At 36.4% G+C, this 17,067-nt stretch overlaps 3 protein-coding genes across 3 annotated transcripts; 1 reads left to right on the forward strand and 2 right to left on the reverse strand.

The window, feature by feature from the left end:
- Positions 1-20: 20 nt before the first annotated feature.
- Positions 21-2,388, reverse strand: LOC140873280 (MOB kinase activator-like 1A). Its single transcript, XM_073276367.1, has 7 exons — positions 2,363-2,388; positions 1,908-1,959; positions 1,600-1,711; positions 917-1,010; positions 554-687; positions 307-470; positions 21-188 (listed from the first exon to the last, which is right to left on the reverse strand). The coding sequence occupies exons 1-7, from the start codon at positions 2,386-2,388 to the stop codon at positions 117-119; spliced, it is 654 nt and encodes a 217-aa protein (XP_073132468.1). The 3' UTR covers positions 21-116.
- Positions 2,389-5,060: 2,672 nt separating this feature from the next.
- On the reverse strand, positions 5,061-8,172 carry LOC140873030 (12-oxophytodienoate reductase 3). The gene is made up of 5 exons (XM_073275997.1): positions 7,905-8,172; positions 7,674-7,814; positions 6,669-6,799; positions 6,225-6,407; positions 5,061-5,945 (listed from the first exon to the last, which is right to left on the reverse strand). Exons 1-5 carry the CDS (start codon positions 7,982-7,984, stop codon positions 5,284-5,286), a joined length of 1,197 nt encoding a protein of 398 aa, XP_073132098.1. The 5' UTR covers positions 7,985-8,172; the 3' UTR covers positions 5,061-5,283.
- A 5,329-nt stretch (positions 8,173-13,501) lies between these two features.
- On the forward strand, positions 13,502-15,375 carry LOC140873102 (uncharacterized). The gene is made up of 3 exons (XM_073276083.1): positions 13,502-14,290; positions 14,335-15,199; positions 15,311-15,375. Exons 1-3 carry the CDS (start codon positions 13,502-13,504, stop codon positions 15,373-15,375), a joined length of 1,719 nt encoding a protein of 572 aa, XP_073132184.1.
- Positions 15,376-17,067: the final 1,692 nt, after the last annotated feature.

Genomic DNA, 17,067 nt, shown 5'->3' on the forward strand with positions numbered 1-17,067 from the left:
GCACCCATCACTAAGTTTAGCCACTACTGTATAATTTCATTGCGGACAACTTAACCTACGTATGCAACACTTTTCTCAAGACTGAGAAGTGAATCAAGGGGCAGGTTTCCAGCTAGCTAGGATCGTAAAACTAGCTCGATCAGCTCATCGAGGGGCTCGAGTTCTTCCTTGGCGATCAAGCCGAATTCCTGCATTGAGTCATGCAATGCCAATCACAACCATCATTCAAATCAACCACAGTTTGATATATGAACAAAATATAGGGTTTGGATAGTGTATGTTCGTCTCCATAATGAAAAAGATTACCGAAGTAAACAGAACAAAATGCTGGAAGCAAGTGTTGAGATGAGTTTCTTCTTCTAGACCCAATATCTTCTGGTAATGTGAGTGATATACATGCCCATACACACGGAAAAGACGTTTTAGTATGGTTTTCACGACGTCTTGGAAGTTCGGTGGGAAGGGTTGGCCTGAAATTCATCAAGAAACTTCGAGTATTGATGTCATTAGAGATATATATGTACTTATTGTGTATTTGTGTGTGGATGTGTACCTATTTGTTGAGGAAAGATGGACTCATCCTCGAGCTGAGCTTCGATCCAGTCCATTAAATACTCGACATATTTCGGTGCAGATACCTCTATAGGCTTCTTTATGGTCACACCATCAGCCCATCTGTACTCAAACCTGCACATCCAAGAATGACTTCAAATGCCAATGCACAAATCTTGTGCAACTTTAGTGCACATCCTGATCATAAATCAAGTGTGACATATGAGTTGAAACGATTCCCATTAGTTAAGCATAACCACTTTGATATAACATGTCAGAGGCTGCAGAAGATATATATCATAACAAAGAACATATATATATATAGACAAGATAAATATGTACATCAATGAATCAGATAACTTACTTTGGTCCAGCTGACATCTTAGGACAAGTTTCTGGTGTGCAAAACTCGGTTAGAGTCGCGTAAAGAACGCTTACATGGTTAAAGAAGTCAACAGCTGCATAAGGGAGAAAGAACTAGTAACTCCAAAACATAACAGGCAAACACTGATCTCTATGGTACTCTTCTGTTTTTAGTAGATCGATCGCGACAAAAGACATAGTATGAATGCATTTATTCAGAAGAAGATCGAATAAGCACACTTTATTTAAAGATATACGCTAAAATTTGGAACGAGACAACGACCATAGGTCGTTGGTAAACGACGCTGATCAGTACGTGGACACCGGAAAACGACAAACTTTGGTCGATCATGATCATAACTCGATCAATAACTACATAAAAGAAGATTATAACTCGATATGCTCGCCAAGAGAGTTCATTGGAGACAGCATAGATATGCATATATACGTTGCAGTTCATCCGGCCACAAGGCCGGAGAGCTCGAATCCAAAACACCAGTCTATTAAATGTGAGAGTCTCTCAAACTTGCGAGCCTTTTCACAATCACTCATAGGTACATTACAGTTATAGAAACATAATACAGTATGAGAAACTTTAAAGGATTTAGCAGAAATCAGATTTCATCTAAAGACAATCTACAAGAGCTCGAGACAAATGAATATATCACAAGTATAGATTCTTACTATTTATGGCCAACCATTCGTTAATATCCTCTCCTTGGGGAAGTACCACAACTTCCCTTAAGTTACCATACTTACCCAGCGTCGAATCAATACGAGGCTGTAGCAGCAAACCCTGCATCAAATACAATACATATTGTATATGTAATAATCAATCAAATGTTTCACATTTGCATGCAGGTTTAATTTCGGCCCTGAAACTCAAGCTTGTTGAATTTAACGCTTACAATTTTTACTCATTAGCCAAAAATTACCAAAATTTTCACTTAACAAGTGAAATAATTAATTCGATAATCATGATATTTACATACCTTACTGCTAGAAGGGGAATTCTTCTTAATACGGAAAGTTTTCTTGTTTTTGCTGCTACTATTAAATATTAAAGAAATTAAGTCAGCACACATGGCAAAAAAAAGAAAAAAAGAAAAAAGAAGATCGAAAATATAGAAGTGCGTGTAAATTAAGAGGCCATTAAAGGTGCAAGAAATCAATTTTTTAGAAAAAAAAAAATATTAAGAACAAGATTGCTGCATGCAAAAAAAACGAAACTTGATCGATACATTGAACATAACCAATGAAGATCCAATAATTTATCACGAAAACCACTGTCTTAAAAGGCCCCCAGATTCGGATTAAGAGTTAAAACCAAGCTACGAAATCAAGAAGTACTATATATTCATCCATATATATATATATATATATATGTGCATGCAGCAAAAATAAAATAATACGATCGGATACATGCATCGTATACTAATTAAGATACCTGCTTCCAATTCCAAACAGACTCATGATTATAATTAAAAAAATCTGTTGAATTTTTTAGTATACCCTTTTAGTAATTAGCAGATTTTTATTTTTATTTTTATTTTTTGCTCTCTTTCTTCTTCGGTAGCTAATTAAAGGGTTTTGCATGTTTGCTTATCTGTTAATATATATGAACAGCCAGGTGGGGAGGATTGGGGGCTGACAGGCTGGCTCCGTAGAGTTCAACTACAACCCAACTACGTCCCGTTGGAGTTCAAGTGTATATCCAACCATCCATCTTTATTATTTTTATACGTGGGAATTAATTTGGAACGTTGGATCCATATTTTTGTAAAAATAAAATAAATATATCATTATTGGATGTACTGATAATATCTTACGATCATGGGTGTCAATTCGGGTGGGTCTGATGGTGGATTCGGGTCGGGTTGACGAAAATAATTTCAAAAAATTTCTCAATCCGAACTCGGACCAGCTCAAAAATACTCATCTTCCCTCTCGTCATACTCATAGATATATATAATTGATTGGAAATTTCGAAAAAAATAAAGATATAAAATGGATTATATATGAGGTAGAGATGGATGGAGTATATATGAGCGTGTTGAGTCTCGGGCATGCATGCACGACATATATCTCTCTGTATCCATATATTATATATATATATACACGCGTATGCATTTGGTGAAAACAGACGAAGTTCATTAGGCTCTAGCCATTCTCATGATTCTTAACTCCGTCAAGCTTTTTTTGAAATAAAAATTAAGGTTGTGTTTCGATCGAAAAATTTAAAATTCATGGATTTCAAATATATTTTAGATAACAATATCTCAAGCCTTTTCTCATGAGTTTATTTCAAAAAAAAAATGAAAAAATCTTATCAAATCTATAAAAGTCCGTCCTTTTAAAAAGTTTTGATAGATTCTTATTGCAAACAAAATTTCATGGACTCCTATAGATTTTTTTATTAAACTTTATAGATATTTATAATTTTTTTAAATAAAATTATGTAGGTTGTGTCTTTAATTATACATCTATACTATATAATTAAAGTAGACAATATCTTATTATTTTTCATTGATTTATTTAAACAAATAATTATTTAACATAAATAACATATAAATAAATATAAAATTAAATTGGTTTAATCCTTACATATATGTATGTATGTGTGTGGAGGTTTGTCAAGAAAACAAGGCTTGAGAGGCGGAAATATGTCTCTAAAGCCCATTTTTTGGTTTAAAAAAGAAGTTTGAGACGGAACATTCCGTTTCAAAAATCCGTTTTTGAAAGCCTCATCTCTGATTTGATAATATACTCAGTGTTTTCATAATTGAATTGACAATTGAATCGATAAATCCTTAAAAACGGTCGGACTGAAATTTTGTTATATTATATAAAGTAATAATATAATATAATAATTGATATATTTTAAATTTTAAAAACTTTAAATATGTACATATATAATAAATTATATATTTACCGAAGTCTAAAATCTACACAAAATATATATATATATATATATATATATATAATCAAAATATTAAATATAATTATTTATATATTTTATAAACAAAAATAAATCAAAATAAGCTCAAATACTAATAAAATACTATTTTTTAAAAGTTTAAAACCAAATAATCATGTATTTATAACCAAAAGTAAAACTTTAAATTTTAAATATAGGAATTTTATTTCAAGGAATATAAGAAATAATTTAATTTTTTTAAAAAAATTATTTTTAAATAAAAATAAATGAACCGATCGAACCAGTTTAACGGTTCTAGGCCGATTTGCCCTGTTTTGGAACGTTAATTTTAAAACTTATATTATAATTATAAAAAAAACATATTTCTATCTTTTTAATTAAAAAATCTAATTAAAAAATATTATTAATATATTTGGGTTGGATCGGAAATCTCGTCGGATAGAATTGTTGATCCCGATCTCGTTCTCAAAATTGATCGGGTTGGGAAAATTCGGGATAGGAAAAATTCGGGGCAGGAACGAGTTGGGAATTTGGAAAGGTCGAGAATTTTGTCAATTTTGTCAACCCTAGATTACATATAGTTATTGTTAATTTGGGTTTGGTTCGTTGGGCCAATCCGCTCCACCATTAAAAAAGAGTAGGTTGGGTCATGCTTTTGGTGGGCCGATGTGGGCCGAAAAGGGCTGACCTGTTTGGGCCGCGAGCCGGCCGGTCCGCCAATTTTTATTTTTTTTTTCATTTTTTAGAATTATATTATTATTAATATTTTAAATATTTTATGCATGATTGATTAGTTTTGAACAAGTTATATTATTTGAAATATTTTATAAATGATTATAAGCTCTAAATTATTTATATGATTTATTATAATTTATGTTTAATTGATTAATTTTAAAATTTTATACTATTTATTGTTAATTAGTTTTAAAATGTATATAATTTATATTTATTGTTAATTAGTTTTTAACTATATATGATTTTTTTAAAATTTTTCATATTTTTTATTTTTTGGCGGGTTGGTTGAGCTGGTGTATTTTCAACCCGCCATCAGGCCCAAATTGACAACCCTAATTATGGTTGAGTTCATGTTAGTAAAAAGATAATATCTTAATGATATATCTAATGGTTAATTAAAATTGATTTGAACATGTAGAATACATGAAAATATATGAATCTCATATGGCCAAAATTAAAATTGAACCTATCGTAAAGTTAATACCCTTACATAGAATCCAATGTTCATAATAATTTTCCTCTCAACAAATACACAAGTTCATATGTAAACCTCGAGTTTTACAAAGCATTTTCAACAAATATCATGCTATATTGCACAAAATACACACAACATTCAATTAAACTCTGCATCAGGTCAGGCCATTGCGGACCATGATCAACAAGCTATAATGCTCTAGACATTGCAATGCCGTCGTTCAAAGACGCGACAGGGGGACGTTTTTCGCGGCATCGCTTCCCAGAAAAGGGTAGTCCGTGTATCCCACGACGGGATCATGCGTATAAAAGGTAGCCCTGATGTACCTGGTCAGAGGTGCATTGATCTCGAGTCTCTTCACCAAGTCTGGATTCGAAATAAAGAACCGCCCGTACGCCACCAAATCGGCTTCATCCTGAGCCACGGCCTCGATTCCTAGCTGTCTAGTGAATCCGCCGCTACATATGAAAGTTCCCTTGTACGCCCTTCGCCAAGTCCTCATGAATTGTGCCTCCTCTTCCACACTGCCATGTCTACCTGACTCTGTTTGCCCGTAGGCCGTGTATCGGGGCTGAGTCACATGGAGATACGCCAGTTTTGAGCCATGATCTGTTTGAATCTTGTTGAGCCTCTCCACTACTGCGAGCCCGAGGGTGAGTGGGTTTGAGTCCATTGCGTCGAGGTGGTCTATTGCAGGCGAAATTCTGACGCCTACTCGGTCAGCTCCGATGGCTGACACGGTTGCTTGAACTAACTGTGTCAAGAATTTGCAGCGGTTTTCTAGAGATCCACCATACTCGTCTGATCTTTCGTTGATTCCGTTCTTCAAAAATTGATCGATGAGATACCCGTGAGCCCCGTGGATCTCGATACCATCGAAACCTGTTCGTCTTGCAATCATTAGAGGCAATAAAAGGAACTCACTCCATTCATATCTGAGAACTTCAAGAGTAAAAAAACTGTGCTAACATTTTGATGACTGCATGGGAATCTTTCATTATAACAAAAAGATATCATTGGAACGTTTATTGAACTACCATAATGCTTCTACACGTTTTATTTTCATCATATGTAAAATCGTCACACGACGAAAAGCACAAGAATTCAAATGCTGAACTAAAAGCAATCACATGGTTGATCAATATTACAACTTTTGCTGACCTGCTTCAATAGCATTCAGGGCGGCCTGACGATAGTGTTCTACCAGCTCAGGGATCTCAGGAGTTTCCAATTTACGTGGTTTCGGGTAAATCGCGTGACTCCCGTCCGGCAAAAGCACCCTCCACCTGTTGGATATTGGCTTGTCCGTGGATGAAAGCGGAGCGATTCCACCAGGCTGAAGCGCTGAGCACGCAACCAAGAACATGTTAATTTCATCATGGGACAAAACGCTAGAAAAATGATGGGATTCAACTTCAAACATCTAAATAACATCAATTTAACACATGTTCTCACAAATTTTGGTACAATAAGAACATGTACAGTTGATAATCAGATCAAAAGAAGACCCTTTATAAGCAACACTGACGCACAATCAACGGAATTATACCGACAAATATCGAATCAGAGATACTATACATTTCATGGACTAAAAAAAGGCAGTACCTTGATGAGAAGCTCGGCCAACATGCCACAATTGACAGAAGATAATAGCACCCTTGGCATGAACAGCATCCACAACTGGCCTCCACGCCTCCACTTGCTCCTTGTTAAAAATACCTGGCACGTGTGGAAACCTGCATGGATTCGAACAGTAAACGGAAAATACAAATGAAACCAATAACATTGCCATCTTTCATCTTCTTTTGGATTATTTAACTTTAAATTTTGATTGAATAACTAATCTTTACATTCATTGCCGAGTGATCGAATTCTGATGGAACTTTCGGTGACTTTAGCGCAATGTAAAACATAATTATAAGTGTTGGTATTTATATAACATAGGATATAATTATTCACTTGGCTCTGATAGTGCTTAAATTGCGTCTGCAAGTATGGTAAGTGCATATGATCAAGAAATTAACAAAAGAATATGTTTTGATGATTAGAATATGAACAAACTAATAGAAATTAATAAGCCAAGAAGTTAAAATTAAAAGAAATAGATTGTAAATAATATTTTTCATCTGAAGAAAAGGGAATATTTAATAGTTGACTCCCTAAAAATTGAAGGAGCCAAAAAGTCCCTAAAGTTAGACTTTAGTCTTGTAGCTAAAGTCCCTTCGCTGACGAATTTTTCTGGTACAAGTACTTTTTTAAGCGTCTATTATGTATGCATAATATTATACGAAAAATTGCGGTGAAGAAAATAAATACATATACTTTTATTGATCGAGATGATATTTTTGACTTCGAAAACTTCATTTTTTTAAAAACATAAATTTACGTGTAAACGCTTAAAAAACACGTATACCGCAAGAATTTGGGCTTTTTTTTTAACTCATTAAATTATTATTATTTTTTTTTTTTTGGCAATTATTTATCAATAAGCATCAGAATAATATTAATGGGGTTGGACCACACGGAAGCTTTTCAAAAAGCAACTAGTTAACTGGGCAATAATTATAATGGGTTATTTTCCCCGACCATAGGATGAATTTACGAAATTACCCTGCAGCAGTGGGGGAGATCATGGTGCCCTCTGTGATGAGAAATCCACCATCTGTAGCTCTCTGTGAGTAATATCGAGCAAGGGCAGGCTGGGGAATACTGTTCAAAGCCCTGCATCTGGTCATGGGAGCAAGAACCACCCTGCCCACAACACAAGATTCATCATTTTAAACAAACAAGATCGAAAATTGAAGAATTAATCACTTTGTTTTGAGGGAGGAGATTCAGTACCTGTGAGAAAGATTGAATCTTCCCATCTTGTATGGTGAGAAAAGAGACGGGCTTCCTCCATCCACCTTCGTTTCCGCCATTTTTGCACACTTGGAAAAAGGAGGAAGGTGTGGTGGGCGCTATATATTAAAGAAACTTTGTGTTTGGAGTGGCCGGTGGGAATAGTTGTGTCAAATACTGTACGGCCGCATAGAGAAATATATATATATATATATATATAATCAAGATACTGTAGATTTGATCCCATTTACCCACGATGTTCATATGTTAAGTACGATCCAATAATGTTTCTCATGAGCCGTGATGACGATGAGTTGTGCGCGTTTGACTCTTTCTGTGTGTGAAACTGTGACTAGTTGACCACTCTCATCATCCAATAGGGTTCTAGTATTGGTAGCCATGCTCAAACATAATTTTATTTATTTAAAGGTATAAATATTTTTAAAAACAAATTGTGATAGAAAAAGTAGAGCATAAAGAAGTTGAGGAAACACTGCGAGATGATTTATTTGGGTACGAATATTACTAATACATTCGTATAATTAAATTGCACATAATAAATTATGCAACAATAAAACTGATAATAAATTAGTTATGCTCAGCTTTAACCCTTGCTTGCAATCCAATTTGATCTGTTTGCCATCTTAGCATGAATCAAAAAATTTTATGTCATCTTAGCATAAAAAATTCTCCGCTGGACTGAAAGCTTTTGTCAAAGTAGTCTGGAATATAATTCTTGAATGTATCAGACCATCAGATTTATAAATGAATCTTCTATGCTACAAAAAATGACTATCTAGAAAGTGCTATGCAAAACATAGCACCTTCTATTGTAGATAAAAAATTTCGTTGTACGTCCGCACAAACATGTGAATGGAATTAGAACATTCATGGCATGTTGGTCATCTCAGATCAAAAATTCGTTGTACGTCTTCACATAGCAGCATCTATTGTTTATTAGAAATTCAGTTACATGTCCGCACGAACATGTTAAGTGAATCATAAGGTTCTGAACATGCTCGTCAGCCCTGACTTCAATGGTAGGCGGGGGCTGTTTCCAGCATCTTCACTTTGTTGTGCTCCTGTCTCATGCTTGATCAGTATTAATCTTCCGCAAGATAACTTGTCGAATAAATCACCAAGAAAAGGTTATCAAGAAAAGAAAAGAAAAACAAAATTTTATTAAACTTTGCATGAGAAATACCTATTTTGTACTTTTTATTCATGATCTTGACTGCTTGTTTTGAACGTTTGATTTATGATAAAACTGTGTTATACTTTGTCCATAAAAATACTAATAGAAATATATATGTTTATATGTTTCAAGCATCGTGTGTTGCCAGTTTTATTATCTAAGACAGTTGATTATATGGAAAGTCCTGTTATTTCTCCGATCATTATAACTTTTTAGTGAGTCATGATGTGACGTCATAAAAGCACAGTGATTTTGTAGATTTATTTGTATTGTAGCAAAAAAAAAAAAATCGTCGGACAAATAAACATAATGAAATGTTCCTTTTGGTGCTGTTTTTGTTTCAATAAGAAATATGCTAATCTTAGTTACTTGTTTTCTTTAATCCAAGCTTTATGTTTTTGAGTATTAGCTAAGCAGCTTTTATAACGCAAAGTATGTATGGAAGTATTTAAGTGAGAACATAACAGAACTTTGAGAATGCTTTGTATTACGTTCAATTTGGTAATTTACAAATGAGGGATCCTTCTTTTTATAGTAGTGGCTTCCTACAATAAACGACTAAGATCTATTTGATTCGACGGTCGAGATTAACCTCCAGAAGCTTCTTGCATCTACACAATCCTAGATGCTTTTATCTACATAATTCTACATAAGTCCTATATATACAACTGTATTATAGATAACGCTATGCATGTCTAAACTATGAATGATCAAGAAAGTTCTAGGAGTTGCGCAGTCTCTACAATTCACCACACTTAGAGAATTCCAGAATGCGCATGAAGGTGTCGTTTCGTGACATTTAGCTGATAATCAATATCCATATCACCCTATCAGCTACTTATTCACCCATTTCAATAAATTTATGATTTGTTGTTAATTTTTGTTGAATGAATGCGATCTCCTTGTTTGGATAGTCTGAATGGTCTATCTTGCTCAGATAACATGCATTCTTCTTCATTTTATTTAGTTCATGTGCATAGATTCTCATTCATTTAGCATATTTAATTCATTTCCTCCCCTGCGTACACACACCAGCACACATTCTTGATGTTGTTTTTCTTGATTTTCTGGGTGGCTGGTGGTTACTGCTACTTAATACTCTATCACAACTCCTGTTTCTCTGTTTTGCTTTTGTTATTTTGTTATATCTAAGTTTTTACTTGGAATTCATGTTTGAATTTCATGCTTAACAGGTTTGGTGTCTCCCAGCTGTGGATATTCTCATGGATGCGTTTATTCCACCTGTTTCACTAGAGGAATCCAGGATTTTTCAAAAATTGATAGGCAACTGTATGCCATTCTTGTGCTGGATCTTTGGCAAAATCCCTTGGAATGCCTGTAGGTCATGGGACTATGGCTTTGGTTTGAACGGATAAGCTTTAGCAATGCCATATGTAAAATCTTATCGCAACCTTCGTTTCTTATCAACGACCTCGCTGATGAGGCCATAGCATGCCTCAAGTGCATGGAAGGCCCCCATTTCCCACTCCAGTTTGAAGCAACTGAAATTCCTCTCACTCAAAACATCCTGCAAAATAACGTCTCTCTCAAATTTTTCCACCTCCATCGACATACTGCGTACCCGAAAATTCAAACCCTGATTATGGAGGTATACGTCCATGTACTATCCGACATAATGGAGAAAGCCTATTGTAGTGGTTCTGTTCAAACCGTGACTGATGGCCAGACTAGCATGCAAGGCCATGCTGCATCGAGTGCAAACCCTATGATGGTGGCGCATAGAGAAATACATATATATATATATATATATATAATCAAGATACTGTAGATTTGATCCCCATTTACGCACGATGTTCATATGTTAAGTCCGATCCAATAATGTTTCTCATGAGCCGTGATGACGATGAGTTGTTGTGCGCGTTTGACTCTATCTGTGTGTGACCCGTTGACCACTCTCATCACCCAATAGGGTTCTAGTATTGGTAGCAATGCTCAAACATAATTTATTTATTTGAAGGTAAAAATATTTTGAAAAACAAATTGTGATAGAGAAAGTAGAGCATAAAAAAAGTTGAGGAAACACTGAGATATGATGTATTTGGGTACGAAGATTACTAATAAGTTCGTATAATTAAAATTGCATATAATAAATTATGCAACAATAAAACTGATAATAAATTAGTCATGCTCAGCTTTAACTGTTGCTTGAAATCCAATTTGATCTGTTTGTCATCTTAGCATGAATCAAAATTTTCTATGTCATTTAGCATAAAAAATTCTCTGCTGGACTGAAAGCTTTCGGCCAATGTAGTCTGGAATATAATTCTTGAATATATCAACTTTACAAATGAATTTTCTATGCTACAGAAAATGACTATCTAAAAGGTGCTATGCAAAATATGGCACCTTCTATTGTAGATAAAAAATTCTGTTGTATGTCCGCACAAACATGTGAATGGAATTAGAACATTCATGGCATGTTGTTCATATCATATCAAAAATTCGTTGTACGTTTTCACATATCAACATCTATTGTTTATTAGAAATTCGGTTACACGTCCGCACGAACATGTTAAGTAAATCATAAGGCTCTGAACATGCTCGTCAGCCCTGACTTCAATGGTAGGCGGGGGCTGTTTCCAGCATCTTCACTTTGTTATGCTCATGTTTCATGCTTGATCAGTATTAATCTGCCGCAAGATAACATTATCAAGAAAACTTGTCAAATAAATCACCAAGAAAAGGTTATCAAGAAAAGAAAAACAGAATTTTATTAAACTTTCATGAGAAATACCTTTTTTGTACTTTTTATTCGTGATCTTGAATACTTGTTTTGAACGTTTGATTTATGATAAAATTGTGTTATACTTTGTCCATAAAAAATACTAATAGAAATATATATTTTTACACGTTTCAAGCATTGTGTGTTGCCAGTTTTATCATCTAAGACAATTGATTATATGGGAAGTCCTGTTATTTCTCCGATCATTATAACTTCTTAGTGAGTCATGATATGACGGTCATAAAAGCAAAGTGATTTTGTAGATTTATTTGTATTGTAGCAAAAAAATAAAATAAAATCGTTAGACAAATAAACAAAATGAAATGTTCCTTTTGGTGCTGCTTTTGTTTCAGTAAGAAATATGGTAATCTTAGTTACTTGTTTTCTTTAATCCAAGCTTTATGTTTTCGAGTATTAGCAAAGCAGCCTTTATAACGCAAAGTGTGTATGAAAGTATTTAAGTGAGAACATAACATAAATTTGAAAATGCTTTGTATTACATTCAATTTGGTGATTTACAAATGAGGGATCCTCCCTTTTATAGTAGTGGCTTCCTACAATGAATGACTAAGATTTATTTGATTCGACGATGGAGATTAACCTCCAGAAGCTTTTTGTATCTACACAAGCCTAGATTGTGAAATCCCGAAACTTAGTCGGCAAGCCAATCTCTTTTCAAAGGTGAGTCAATTTAATTCTCAAGACTTTTCAAAGGCAAGTTGCTAATAAGTTGTTAGTCACTTTTCCTTCCACTCATAGAAGAAAGTCCAAGGAATCGACGCTTCCGCATTGGTTTTGTTATTTGGATTTATCGAGTTGTAAGACAATGTTTTGAAGTTTATTTATGATAATAGACTGGTTTGGAAATTTGACGTTGTCAAATTTTGACCAAAGCCCTACGTATCCTGACCTGAAACGATCTTCTGAGTTAAACACATACTATGTATGACTAATGACGCTTTTAGCCCGAATTCAATCGTTTAAGCCTCCGAAATTGCGTTTTTGCCGTTTTAGGAAAGTTTTCGGACTCAAAATTTTCCATTTTTTTCTAGGAAGATGGCTCGCACCAAAGTCAAGGCTCACAAAAACGTTGTTCGAAGCAAGGAGCAAGTTATCGAGTCATTGAGGACTTCACTAATGATGGCAACGTTAGAACTCCAACACCAAGTGCAAGTATTGCAAAACTCTGTGCAAGCTAGTGATGAATTTAACGCAGCCCTGCTCGAGCATATCAATCACCTACAACAAGTAGACATGGTGGCAGAAGAGAACCCCGAAATTGTTCCTGCGAAAAATGAAGCCATGGGCGATGGAGAGATTATTGATTAGGCTTTCATCTAGCTTAGTCCTTTTATTCAGCATTGTTTTTGTTTGATTCAGCAAGATACCTTGATGTTTTGAGACTTGGTTTGTTTTGCTTCATGACAATTTGAGAATCAATAAAATAACTTTTATTCTTGGGATTATTTATTGATTCATTTTATTCTGCTATTTCCTTTCTTTTTTTAAGTATCATGTTTCGACAAACTCTTAGAACTCCCTTACTGTAGGAAATGGCCGGAGAACTCCCAAGAACACGCAACAACAATCATATGAATCAATCTGAGCCGAGAAGACCTTGAGGCTATCGCAGCAATAGTAGCAACGACCCTCCAAGGGATGGGAAATACCAATGGCAACGGCAATCCGCCACCTCCCCCACCTGCTCAGAACGGAGTCAAATTCCATTATGAATCGCTCCGTAAGAACCGAACTGAAATGTTTAAGGGAGATGCTGACCCAGAAGTGGGAAGAAATTGGATGAAGAAAATGGAGGACCAATTGCGTTTACTTGAAGTCCCTGAAGCACTTAAAGTGGAGGTAACAATTCCTTTTCTGGAGGATAAAGCAAGGAAATGGTGGGAAGCTGTCTTGCCTGCTATGTTAGCTGCTGGAGCAATCACATGGCAACAGTTTCGCACTGCGTTCCTGAAGCAGTATTTTCCAGCTGAGGTTCGAATTCAGAAGCTAAGTGAATTTGAAATTCTCATACAAACTTCAGATATGATAGTGGTGGAGTACACTTCTAAGTTTAATGAGCTTGGATCTTATGCCCCTACCATTATGGGAGATGATGAACTGAAGCTGCACCGCTTCAAAAAGGGATTGAATAGCCGAATCCAGTCGGCATTAGCAGTTTTTCAACCTGCCAACTTTGCAGACTTGATGGGAGCAGCTATCCGAGCTGAATCGGATATCAAACGTCGGGAAGACGACTTCAAGAACAAACGACCTCTGTCTGGTCAATCTTCTGCTATCGGGCCAACACCCAAGCGCCCGAACCAATCTGGTGGATCGTTCAAGGGAACTGCCTCTGTGCCTAATCGACCAATGATCAAACCATGTCCTACCTACAATTTTCGACCGAAGGGGAGTGTCGTCGGAAGACTGGCGCTTGTTTTAACTGTGGCAAATTGGGACACCGAATGTCTGATTTTCCTGATCCTGTGAAGCCAAGGACCGGGCTGAATGGTAGTGCTACACAGGCCCAACCTAAAGAGACAAAGCCCAACGCCCGTGTGTTTGCTATCACACAAGAAGAGGCTGATGACGCGAATGAAGTCGTGGCAGGTACTATTTTAATCAATACTAAGCCTGCATATGTTTTATTTGATTGTGATGTCACTCATTCATTTATATCTAAGAGATTTACTAAGAAGATAGGGCTTGTCCATGAGAAACTAACTGAACCACTGAGAGTAGCAACCCCTACTAACAAGATAATTGAGACACTCAAGATACATAGGAAATGTAAGATGTGTGTCTGTGAACAAATCTTTGATGCTGATTTGGTTGAACTCAACATGGTAGAATTTGATGTTATCCTTGGGATGGATTGGTTGTCTAGAAACCATGCAGTGGTTAACTGTCGGGATAAGAATGTTAAACTTCGAACCCCAAACCACGAAGAAATTACATTCCAAGGTAAGATCAAGATGCGAAAACCCCTCTTGTCGGCCTCCCAAGCATGGAAGGCGATAAAAGGTCGCGAAGAAGTTTACCTAGCTATGGTGAGCGAGGTAAAAGAAGAGCCAGAGCTCCAACTAGAAGACCTTCTGATTGTACGAGAGTTTTTGGATGTCTTTCCGGAGGAACTGCCCGGAATGGTTCCAGACCGAGAGATTGAATTTGAAATTCAGCTAGAACCTGGTGCTGCTCCGATTTCGAAAGCTCCTTACCGAATGGCACCAGCGGAACTCAAGGAATTGAAAGAGCAACTGCAAGAGTTGCTGGACAAGAAGCAAATTAGACCGAGTGCATCCCCGTGGGGAGCCCCAGTCTTATTTGTCAAGAAGAAGGATGGAAGCATGAGACTGTGTATAGATTACAGAGAACTCAACAAGATCACAATCAAGAACAAGTATCCTCTTCCAAGGATAGATGACTTGTTTGATCAACTTAAAGGAGCTACTGTTTTCTCCAAACTAGATCTGCGGTCGGGCTATCACCAGTTGAAGGTCAAGGCAGAAGATATTCCGAAGACGGCTTTCTGAACAAGATATGGGCACTACGAATTTTTAGTAATGTCGTTCGGCTTGACAAATGCCCCTGCAGCATTTATGGACCTCATGAACCGAGTGTTCAAACAGTTTCTTGATAGGTTCGTGGTGGTTTTTATTGATGATATCCTCGTATACTCACCTAGTGAAGAGGATCACAAAGAACATCTTCGTATTACACTGCAAACCTTAAGGGAGAATAAACTCTATGTCAAATTCAAGAAGTGTGAATTTTGGTTAAGGAGTGTGGCATTCTTGGGACACATTATCTCAGCAGCCGGAGTCTCAGTGGATCCCAAGAAAGTTGAAGCAATAACAGACTGGCCCAGACCCAAGTCAGTGACCAAAATTCAAAGCTTCCTGGGGTTGGCTGGCTATTATCGAAAATTTGTAGAAGGATTTTCCTCAATAGCTATACCTCTTACAAAACTCACCCAGAAGAACGTAAAGTTCGATTGGAATGAAGACTGTGAAAAGAGTTTCGGGACCTTGAAAGAAAGGTTAGCATCTACACCAGTACTAGTGCTACCTGAGGAAGGAAAAGATTTTGCAATTTATAGTGATGCATCAAAGGAAGGTTTGGGATGCGTGCTAATGCAAGAAGGGAGAGTGATCTCCTAAGCATCTAGACAATTGAAACCTCATGAGAAAAACTACCCCACTCATGATCTTGAGTTAGCAGCAGTGGTGTTCGCACTGAAAATTTGGAGACATTACCTCTACGGTGCCAAGTGTGAAATTTTCACTGATCACCAAAGTCTCAAATATTTATTCACGCAGAAGGAGCTGAATATGAGACAAAGAAGATGGATCGAACTCTTAAAAGATTACGATCTAATCATAAGCTACCATCCAGGTAAGGCCAATAAAGTGGCTGACGCCTTGAGTCGAAAAGACATAAGCAAGAAGATTCTAGCTTCATTAACGGCTCAACCGTGTCTCCAAGAAACAGTCAAATTGAGTCAAGAGCTGGATCCGTCGTTGGCTGAGTTCAAGAAACAAATCAAAGAGGGAAAATTACCAGACTTTCAAGTGGATGACAAAGGAGTCCTTTGGATGAAAGGACGTTTGTGGGTACCAGACGTCAATGATCTTCGGAATGAAGTCATGTCTGAAGCACACAAGTCAAAGTTTTCAGTACATCCGGGGAGTACAAAGATGTATAGAGATCTAAAAGGAAATTTTTGGTGGAATGGAATGAAGAAGGATGTCGCAGAATTCGTCTCTAAGTGTCAAGTATGCCAACAGGTTAAAGTAGAACATCAGCGACCTGGAGGGCTACTCCAACCATTAAAAATCCCGGAATGGAAATGGGAGCACATTTCCATGGATTTTGTGGTGGGACTCCCTGAATCAAAACAGAGGCATGATGGTATTTGGGTTATCGTAGATAGACTCACAAAATCTGCGCATTTCCTACCAGTGCGCATGAAGTATAGTTTGGACAAATTAGCTACACTATATATGGATAATATAGTTCGGCTACATGGGGTTCCAGTCAGTATCTTGTCGGACAGAGATCCAAGATTTGTATCGCGCTTTTGAAAGAGCTTTCAGCAAGCTATGGGGAGTAGAGTCACACTCAGTACGGCTTATCACCCTCAAACTGATGGCCAAACTGAGAGGACAATCCAAACCCTTGAAGATATGCTGCGGGCATGTGCCCTGGATTTTAGCAGCAATTGG

Source organism: Henckelia pumila, unplaced genomic scaffold (assembly GCF_033568475.1).
Source record: "Henckelia pumila isolate YLH828 unplaced genomic scaffold, ASM3356847v2 CTG_525:::fragment_3, whole genome shotgun sequence".
In the NCBI taxonomy this organism is placed as follows: domain Eukaryota; kingdom Viridiplantae; phylum Streptophyta; class Magnoliopsida; order Lamiales; family Gesneriaceae; genus Henckelia; species Henckelia pumila.